Source organism: Amblyomma mixtum, chromosome 3 (assembly GCF_055824585.1).
Source record: "Amblyomma mixtum isolate Tamu chromosome 3, ASM5582458v1, whole genome shotgun sequence".
Taxonomy (NCBI): domain Eukaryota; kingdom Metazoa; phylum Arthropoda; class Arachnida; order Ixodida; family Ixodidae; genus Amblyomma; species Amblyomma mixtum.
The window spans coordinates 140,132,511-140,142,703 of NC_143014.1; the positions used below are offsets into that span (position 1 = coordinate 140,132,511).

At 52.9% G+C, this 10,193-nt stretch overlaps 1 protein-coding gene across 1 annotated transcript; it reads right to left on the reverse strand.

Annotated features, from left to right (window-relative positions):
• Nucleotides 1-8,702: 8,702 nt before the first annotated feature.
• Nucleotides 8,703-9,092, reverse strand: LOC149352161 (histone H2A-like). The gene has a single exon (XM_089575669.1). It carries the CDS (start codon nucleotides 9,090-9,092, stop codon nucleotides 8,703-8,705), a length of 390 nt encoding a protein of 129 aa, XP_089431795.1.
• Nucleotides 9,093-10,193: the final 1,101 nt, after the last annotated feature.

Sequence of the window (10,193 nt, forward strand, 5' to 3'; positions counted from 1 at the left end):
GGCGGTACTGCGCAGTGCTATGGAAGAAAACAGTCAACGAACCGCAGTGCAGCTGTACTAGAACCACGAAGTACACTATAAATTTAAGAACCATCAAAGCTTGTGCATGTATCGCACGTAGCTATATACGCCACTTTTAGCCGATGCGTTGCAGTCGAGGTGATGTGCAAGTAATCCCATTCGATCTCTCCAATAGGATAAAAAAAGAACATACCAAAAGCAGGTGTTAAGAGATTCAAGGAGTTTTACCGAGCAAGTGAAACGATGAACGGCGTACGAGTTCCTTCATCGGCTGCAGAAAGCATGTCCCATGCCTCATGTAAACGGAACGGGGCATAGTACCGAGATTAAATGTTATCTTACCGGCTGGATAAGCCTTTGTCCGAGTAAGTAGGCAGAGGGCAGCGTCCCAAGGTCCTCAGCGTCTCTTAATCGCTCATGAGGAAGTGACGTGGCTGGCAGGCTGCGTTCCCAGGTTAGCGGGCCTCACGATTTCCGCTAGGATATAACGATGAAGACGAAGGCGTTTTAATTTGGACCGATTCAGATTGATTCAGATTGATTGATTCAGATTTGAAAGGATAACAACAACAACAACAATTTCCGCCAGCACATGACTGCTGAAACCCAGCGGGTGTGTCCTCTTCCTTCTCTGCTTTATCTGTGTGGCTACATGTTGTTAAGAGTGGACAACGTGGTCCTGGGAGCCGGGTGTGACTCATCGCAAAGCAAGGGATATGACGAGGCCTGGCGCCGGCGGCAGAAGCATTGACGACGACGGACGGGGTTGTTGCACTCGAAATCACCGAACCTCCGAACCGATCGAAGGGCGCTGTGTCCCACGGACCTGGGAGAAATTACTGTCAGACGAGTGTCGTCGTTAGGCAAAGATGCAGCGGGAGCTTGCGACAGCAGAAGCACGGCGGAAGCAGCGGTATACGTTGGCCGAGTCGGCCTTCGGGTCACCGGACTGGATGATGCTACGCAGGGTCACGCTGAGCGAGGCTGCTGATTGAAAGACGCTGTGTCGAATGAGGCTCGTGCTTCGGCCGTCCGGCGGGGAGTTCGAGGAGGTTCAACCACGTGCGAGAGGACTGCGGGATTCTGCTTTCCCACGGAGGCAACGCACAGAAAACTTGCGGCAGTGGTCAAGGTGACGCATCTGTGTTTGATGACTGTCTTCCCCTTCTCCTTCTCATCCCCCGAGCTGTGAGAGAGCGAGAGGGCATCAGCACCGCCCTGTCGTGGGTGGTACCGCCAGCGTCATCAATGGCCCATCCGATTGGACAACGTTATTCGAACTAAGTTCCCCAGTCAGGGATCTGGGGAACGCGAACCGTATTTAACGGGATGTTGTTGTGTGATCGGAGCATTGCATTCGATTCGATTCTCATCTGTAAATATGTAGAATAAACCCTTTTGTACAGTTTCCTCGATAACGCAGTCCGACATCGTCATTCGGAGCCGGTACCTGCGGGGCTAAACGAGTTAGTCATCTCCAGGACCCCTCCGTCTTCAGCTCTGGTTCCAGCGGTGGGATAGAAGCCCCATCTTTAACACTGGTTCCAGCGGTGGGCTTGTGGCCCCGTTCCCAACACTGGTGGCAGCGGTGGGATAGAAGCCCCGTTCCCAACACTGGTGGCAGCGGTGGGATAGAAGCCCCGTTCCTAACACTGGTTGGCAGCAGCTGGGATGGACCGTGCGACATCGTACTTTCTCCACGGGTGAGCGTTTTGGCTTTTGCTATGGGATTCGCCAGGCTTTAAGATTCAGAGAATAATCTTGACTGGGAATCAGGGCTTTGTCGTTTGAGAGGGGTTATTCTCAAGGCATTGTTGTGTTAGCAGAGCCAAAGCGGAGAAAGCGTTGTCATGGATCTAATGAAATTGTACAAGTCGGACTTGCTGTTGATATGCGAGGAACTGTCGGTTGAAGTGCCTGGCAAATTAACCAAAATTGAACTGGGCGATTTCATTCTTAAGCAAGTCAAGAATAACGATCACCTAGCAGTTACATGGAACTTGATACAGGAGGAAAAAGCCCGTAAAGAAAAAGCCGAACAGCAGGAAAAAGCCCGTAAAGAAAAAGCCGAACAGGAGGAAAAAGCCGAACAGGAGGAAAAAGCGCGCACAGAGGAAAAAGCGCGTAAAGAGGAAGCTGATCGGGAGTGGGAAAAAGAGAAAGAAAGAAAAAAATGGGAAGCTGAAAAGGACGAAAGGGATCTAAAGCGTATACAGCTTGAAAACGAACTGCGAAGAAAAGGCGGTATTGTGAGAGCCGGAACTCCTGAAAGAGCAAGCGATGCTTATGAAATAGGTCCGCAGGCAAGACCCGCAATGTCTGTGACCGTAGCCGAGTTGGTAAATCGCGACACCACGAGGGAAGTGGTAGAGAACGTGTGCAACCGGTACGGTAGTCCAAGGAAAGCCGCAGAATCCGAGACCGTGTCCAGTGTAGTTGGACGTAATGCTAAGAGAGAGCATTCCGAGATAGCGTCTCAACGACACGAGTGCGAGGATTCTCCTCCAAGTGAGGTAGCAGTGGCAACGGACAACTTTGTCGGGACAGTTGCGAGCGCGACACTTTCAGTAGAGTCGATACAGGCGTCAAACCGGCAGAACCGCGAAAAGGGAGATTTTCCTAGCGAGAAAGGTTTCGCAGTTGAAACAGCGGAAACCCCTTTTGAGAGTAACAACCGCGGTAAGAGCGAATTGGAATGTCACAGTGGCTTCAGTGGCAAAGGCTCCGGAGAGGCTACCTTGGTAATACTGGCACAAGAAGAGTGCGAGGCTGCCGAGGAAAAGGATAGCTATAAGAGCCAGGCTTCCAGGGAAGACAACTCAGTTGTAGCTGAGCAGGGCGACAGCCAGCCTTCCAGAGAAGACAACTCAGTTGTAGCTGAGCAGGGCAACAGCCGGACTTCCAGGGAAGACAACTCAGTTGTAGCTGAGCAGGGCAACAGCCAGACTTCCCGGGAGGACAACTCAGTTGTAGCTGAGCAGGGCGACAGCCAGGCGGTCTCAGTTGTAGCTGAGCACTGCAGTACAGGGAATGGCGCGCAGAGCGACAGCCAGGCAGGCTCAGTTGTAGCTGAGCACTGCAATGTAGAGAAAGACGCACAGAGCGACAGGCAAGCGGGCTCAGTAGTGGCTGAGCACTGCGATGTAGAGCATGACGCACAGAGCGACAGCCAGGCGGGCTCAGTTGTAGCTGAGCACTGCAATGCAGAGAATGGCGCGCAGAGCGACAGGCAAGCGGTAGAGGACAACTCCCGAAGGAATGAGCCGGGGATCTCGGGGGAAGCTTCATATCCGGCTGTCAGCTGCGTGGAGCTGGCACTCTGCTGCGAAGGCACAGAGGCCAGTTTGGAATTTGAGGAAAATTTCCAAAGTGCAACTGAGAAACTAGAGGTAGCTAGGTATGATCAGGAGACGCACGCGGTACAGTCTAGGCGCAGAAAAAGAAAAAGGGCAAGAACCAAGAGAAAACGAATCAAATTCAAAGCCCTAAATTCGGTTGCGCGGACAGGTGCGAAAGAAAGAAATGCGGTGGAAGGAAAGGCGAAGCCTTCCCGCGTTGCGCCTCATAGACTTGCAACTGCAGTTAATGATCTGGCGACATGTGCAGCTCGTTCGAAGGTTGACTGCAGCAACGGAAAAGGAAGTGTGCGTTTTCCGACCAGAACAGGCGCGAAGTGCTTTAAGGGGCATCGGCCTGTAAGAAAGCCTAGACGGGACAAAAGGTCAGTTAGAAAAAAAGCAAAGCGGCCCAAGAGATCAGAAAGCGCAAGGTTGCGCGGTACTCAGCGCATGCGAACGCAGGCGTCGAACAACCGAGACGACACATGCAGGCGTGTTCGGCGGGCGCATTTGAAAAGGAATCGTCCTTCACTTTTGGCCCCGCATTCTAAGAAGCGCGCATGGCGATTGGGTAGCCGAGCTTCCTGCTTGGGGCGAGAGAAAGAGGTACCTTCTCGCTCTGGTCACTGCTCGTCGTCCAGAGCCAGAGTCGGCTATCGACATTGTAGGCGCGACCAAGGTTTTCGGAGAGCCTCGAGGGGGTGCGGAAACGATAGTGAGAGTCGGGGACCCTTTTTTTCTGCAGCCTTTTGTCACGAGTTGACCGCAGTACAATCAGTCAAAGCGCGACCGCGGCGGGCGCGTCTGAAAGACTAATCCTTTCAACTCGGCGGCGGGGAGTCAGCTTTCCCCCCCCCCCCCCCCCCCCCCCCCCCCGCGTGGCGATTTGAAGTAGCTGTTTTTTTTTATTCCTCTTTTTTTGTGTGTTTATGAAATCAGGCAGGGAAAGGCTACTTTTTGAGTTAAAACGAGTTGATCGGAGGTTAGTTTTTTTTTTCCTTACCTTAGACTAAGGCTATGGCGTCACTGAGTTAGAAATCACAGGTGTCGATTTCCCATGCTACCAACTGATGACGGCCTTCACAGGAGTGCAGCTCGAGTACGTAGCGCGCGCGCGGGCGAGAGCCGGTTGTGGTCGGATACGTCAGATCGGCGACGGTACGCCAGGCTCAGTTGGGGAGCTCTACACTCAAGCCGCTCCGACGTGAGGCAGCGCATGCGCAGAACGTTCTTCGTTCGAAAACCGGCTGGGAGAGGAGGCGAGTGGCGAAGGGGGTAGAGGGGACGAGTGGCGTGGGAAGCGCGCGCGGTGCATTCTGGGTGGGCGGCTTCGGCGCGCTCTCGGCGCGGCCCGCGCGAAATGCAGCCGGTTGCATTCCGCGCCGGGCGCCGTCAGACCGCGCCGGAAGCCGCCGAATACGCCGGCGATCGGGCGCCGCTGGAGTATAGAGGGTCGCGTTTCGCCGACGTGACGTCGCCGTGCCGCGCGCGCACGCGCGCGCGCGCTACGTCGGAGTATAACCGCGCCTTTAGAGTCGCGTAGACGGAGCGTTGATCCCTTGACGAAAGGGAGCCCCACTGACGTATACTGAGATGACCTAAGAGAGAACTCTTTAAGGAGCCTGAGAGATGCGCTCGGGTCCAGACCTTTGCTTCGGACCACTTACTATGGTGAAGAGTTAAGTTCAGTGTTACGCCAGTGATAGAGAACTGGGTGCTATTTTAAGTCAAGTTGGCGACGGCCACGAAGAGCACCATGTTCAGTACGTCAGCCGCAGGCTGACATGTAGAGAAGCGTTAAGCGCTTTAGACAAAGAGCGCGCGTTTGGTTTAGGCGGCACAGATGTTGTCGGGTTACCAGAGTTACTTGAACGGCGCAAAGTTCATATTTGAGACTGACCATCGTCTCAAAGGTGCTTATGACAGTTTTGTCCCCCCAAAAATGGTCGCTTGCTTAGACGGAGTCCTGCTCTCCAAAAACAATTTCTCGATGCGTTTCAGGAACGGAAAACCGCACGGAAATGCTGATGGATTCAGCCGATTGTTGTAGACAGGAGTACTTGGTAGGACCACCTACTGTGTGTGGGTTATTGTTTTTAACCTTGGTCCAAGCAGTCCGTCTTTGGCGATTTCAAAGGGGATATTTTGCGCTTTGTCCGCACAAAATTACGCCAAAATCCAATCATGTTTTAGTAAACCTTTGTTGTCGTTGTGGGAAGCCTGGTGGGTCTTTGGCAAATTCCGAGCGCTTGCTTGTGGGTCAGTGCCCTGTCTCGTGGAACAGTCCACTGATGCCATTCTTTGTTCAATGTTCGAGCTTGGATGCCATTTCTGGAAACCAGCCCTTCCACCCGACTCCGGACTCATCTCTTCCTGCCCAGCGGTCGTGAACGCTGGCCATTCGAGATTTTTCGGGCCGCGGACGAGCTGTTAAGAGTGGACAACGTGGTCCTGGGAGCCGGGTGTGACTCATCGCAAAGCAAGGGATATGACGAGGCCTGGCGCCGGCGGCAGAAGCATTGACGACGACGGACGGGGTTGTTGCACTCGAAATCACCGAACCTCCGAACCGATCGAAGGGCGCTGTGTCCCACGGACCTGGGAGAAATTACTGTCAGACGAGTGTCGTCGTTAGGCAAAGATGCGGCGGGAGCTTGCGACAGCAGAAGCACGGCGGAAGCAGCGGTATACGTTGGCCGAGTCGGCCTTCGGGTCACCGGACTGGATGATGCTACGCAGGGTCACGCTGAGCGAGGCTGCTAATTGAAAGACGCTGTGTCGAATGGGTCTCGTGCTTCGGCCTTCCGGCGGGGGAGTTCGAGGAGGTTCAACCACGTGCGAGAGGACTGCGGGATTCTGCTTTCCCACGGAGGCAACGCACAGAAAACTTGCGGCAGTGGTCAAGGTGACGCATCTGTGTTTGATGACTGTCTTCCCCTTCTCATCCCCCGAGCTGTGAGAGAGCGAGAGGGCATCAGCACCGCCCTGTCGTGGGTGGTACCGCCAGCGTCATCAATGGCCCATCCGATTGGACAACGTTATTCGAACTAAGTTCCCCAGTCAGGGATCTGGAGAACGCGAACCGTATTTAACGGGATGTTGTTGTGTGATCGGAGCATTGCATTCGATTCGATTCTCATCTGTAAATATGTAGAATAAACCCTTTTGTACAGTTTCCTCGATAACGCAGTCCGACATCGTCATTCGGAGCCGGTACCTGCGGGGCTAAACGAGTTAGTCATCTCCAGGACCCCTCCGTCTTCAGCTCTGGTTCCAGCGGTGGGATAGAAGCCTCATCTTTAACACTGGTTCCAGCGGTGGGCTTGTGGCCCCGTTCCCAACACTGGCGGCAGCGGTGGGATAGAAGCCCCGTTCCTAACAATGTGTTCTTTATCGCTTCTTTTCGGCATAGATGTGGGAGCCAAACAATCAGCAGCCAATTAGACGCCGAGACTGCGTCAGAGGTCTGTGTGAGCGGCCTGCACCTTTCCTGCCACGCGTTCGTTTTCCCCTGAGTTTCTGCTTTCAGTGTCGAGGAAACGGACGTACAAGGATTTAATTTGTATGCTCTTTTCTCCGCCCCTGCACCACTCTGTGTATTTTAGGTCTCCAGGACACGACGCACTCAAGGGATTACGTAAAATGCTATAAGCTACACTATGTTCCAAAAATTCAATGGAGCAGTCAGAGACGGCTTGCAGGCTTGGTGACGAGGCTTGATCACCCCAATAACAAGATGTGGTGCTATATACCCGGTTGCACCTCACACGTGGCATTCCGAGTCACTGGATTACCAGGCTGCCCCTCCGTCTAGGGGTCTTCCGTTTCAGGAAGAAAATAGTTATCGTCTCGTGCGCTTCCACACCTCAAAGGGTCAACGTTCCCTTCACTGCGACGACCCCAAAAATAGCTGGCAGATTGTTTCTAGCCGCCTTCCTTCTTTGGGACACGTTTTCTGCTTGCGACCGCAGCGGTGGCCTAGTGGTCTGAGCAGACGCCTCGCATGCGGGAGGTGCGGAGTTCGATCCCCAGTGCCGCCTTGTACGCACCTGCGATACAATGGGTACAAGCTTTCCCCTGGTCTGGTGCCCGGAATTTTAGGTTGAAATGCTTGGGAAATGGGTCTTTGACCCCACCTTGAGTAGAAGAAAACACCTCGTGCCGTGGCGCTCTTTGGCCAAAGATGCCCTTGCGCCATAAGAATCCAGCATCATAATCATTCTGCTTCCTGTCGAATGTTCCAACAGGAACCCACAAGCCTCAAGAAGTCAAGAGTGCAAAGACATTCGATGCGTGTACCGTTCCGCAAAATGCATCACAAAAGGCCGCCACAAATTTTTAATAAAAGGCATTTTCAGGTAGAAAGGTGGCTTTCACAGCATAATAATAAAATAATGGTTAATAGTTAGCTTTTTAACAAACACCGTAGGCGCCGTTCCATAAACTCGCGTTCTTGGAACGACGGTAATGGAGCAAAAGCTGAAAGTTTTAGTGACAGAGGGCTGCACAAGGCACTGTCGGGCGCATGCAGGTCGCGAGCTGCGCGTTCGAGACTGCCGCCTTTCTGGACGGTCAGGCTTCGCGCTGAGACGTCGTAGTGTTACCGTTTATCTGTACTAGCATTCACTATGGCCTTATTCCAGACAACACGGACTGCTTCAATCTCAAAATCAGTAGATTTCTACTAAACCCATCAGAATGCGGGAATTGACTAATGCGCTTGCAAATTTCGTCCGTTGTTGGTGTCCACGCCATTGTGCCTCGCCTTGACTGAAACCTGACGCGAAGGGTCAGCGCTCGAAGCTGGAAAAGAAGGAAAGTATTTTGGTATGCAAAGTCAGTGAAAGGGTGTAGCGACACGGGAAACAGTTTGTAGTGTGCGGGATTTTACAGAAGGGTGAAAGGAGTGCTGTCGGTGAATTCCAGTCACCGGAGTCAGCGCTGTTGTCCTTCATCCTCGAAGTTCCAATACTCCTTGTTACTGATTCTACGTGCAGTATGCCAGACTCTCTGCTTCGTCCAAGACTGACGAGAAGCAGTTTTTTTTCGCCAAAGCATGAGGCTAACAGACCTACTTCGAGACCGCGATGGAATTCAATAGCCAATGGTACACGGACGAAGGAGGCAGGGCGCCAACGCCGCATTTGTTCGCGTTTCCTAGAGATGCTCGACGAGGCGAGGAAAGAATTGTCGGTGTGTGTGCGATGTCGCGCGATAAGCATGCAAAGGTTGCTCGGAACAGATAACGAAGTAGGAACCAGGATACCCATGGGGAGCCATGTTATTTTATTCACAGCCGTTGACCAGCATGCACTCTTGGCTCCCAGTTAGTGCTTCGTCATCCTAGCGGGCGTTGTGCGAGATGTCGGAGCCACTTCTCGTCTTCCGAGGCAGCTGAGGTGGAATGTATGGTAAGACTCCGCCCTCCGAGATGGTTACTCCTGCGAGTAACTTCCTTAGCTCCTCGTCGTTGCAGACAGCAACCTGGACGTGACGAGGCGTGATCACAGGCATGTCGTTGTCGCTCGCCGCGTTGCCGGCGAGCACCAGCAATTCTGCCGTGAGGTACTCGAGCACCGCGGCCATGTAGACGGAGGCCACGCGCTCCGCGTAGTTCCCCTTGCGGAGCCGTTGCTGGATGCACCCGATCGGGAATTGACATCCCGCACGGGCCGAGCCTGATCTGGTTTTGGGTGCCTTGGATGTCTCAGCCCCGGCTCCCCCGCTAGCCATGCCGGTACTGCGCAGTGGTATGGAAGAAAACAGTCAACGGAGCGCAGTGCAGCGGTGCTAGAACCCCGAAGCATCGCATAACATTAAGCACCAACAAAGCCTGTACAAGGATCCAACGTAGCTATATACGCCATTCTCAGTCGATGCGTTGCATTCGAGATGATGTTGAAGTATTTCCATTCGCTCCCTCCAATAGGACAAAAAAAAAAAAGAACGTACCGAAAGCAGGTGTTGGCACATTCAAGCCGTTTTACCCAGCAAGTGAAACGATGAACGGCGTACGAGTCCCTTCATCGGCGGCAGAAAGCATGACCCATGACGGAACGGGGCGCAGTGCCGAAATTAAGTGTTATCTTACCACTTGGGCTCCTTATACTGGTCCGAGTCAGCGGGCGAAGTGCAACGCCTGCTGAAGTACGGATCACGTTCCATCAACGGATGCGCCTGCTCAGTCGCTGATGAGGAAGTGACGTGCTGGAAGGCTGCGTTCCCAGGTTAGCTGGCCGCATGATTTCCGCCACGATATAATGATGAAAATGAAAACGTTTTAATTACGACCAAACACTCTTTCGCCGATCTTCCTGTGTGGGCATGCGCCATTGTACGAGGTTAACAATAACAATTACAATATTTCCGCCAGTACATGACTTCTCAAACCCATCGGGTGTGTCCTCTTCCTTCTCGGCTTTATCTCTGGGGCTATATGTGTTCTTCCTCGCTTCTTTTCGGCATAGATGTGGGAGACCAAGCAGCAGCCAATTAGACGCCGAGACTGCGTCAGAGGTCTGTGTGAGCAACCTGCACCTTTGCTGCCGCGCGTTCGTTCTCCGCTGTGTTTCTGCTTTCAGTGTTGAGGAAACGGTCCTACAAGTATTTAATTTGTGTGCTTTTCCCTCCGCCCCTGGACCTGTCTGTGAATTTTCGCCTTGCAGGACACGACGTACTCAAAGGATTGCGTAAAATGCTATAAGCTACACTATAAACTACACTCCGAGACATTACCCTTTAGAGCACGGTTAGAGGAAAAGGGTATTTTTGTGTATACTGTAAATCGCCCCCTTTGTGATCGTTCCGAAAGATTAAGCAGTGTTTCATCTATTG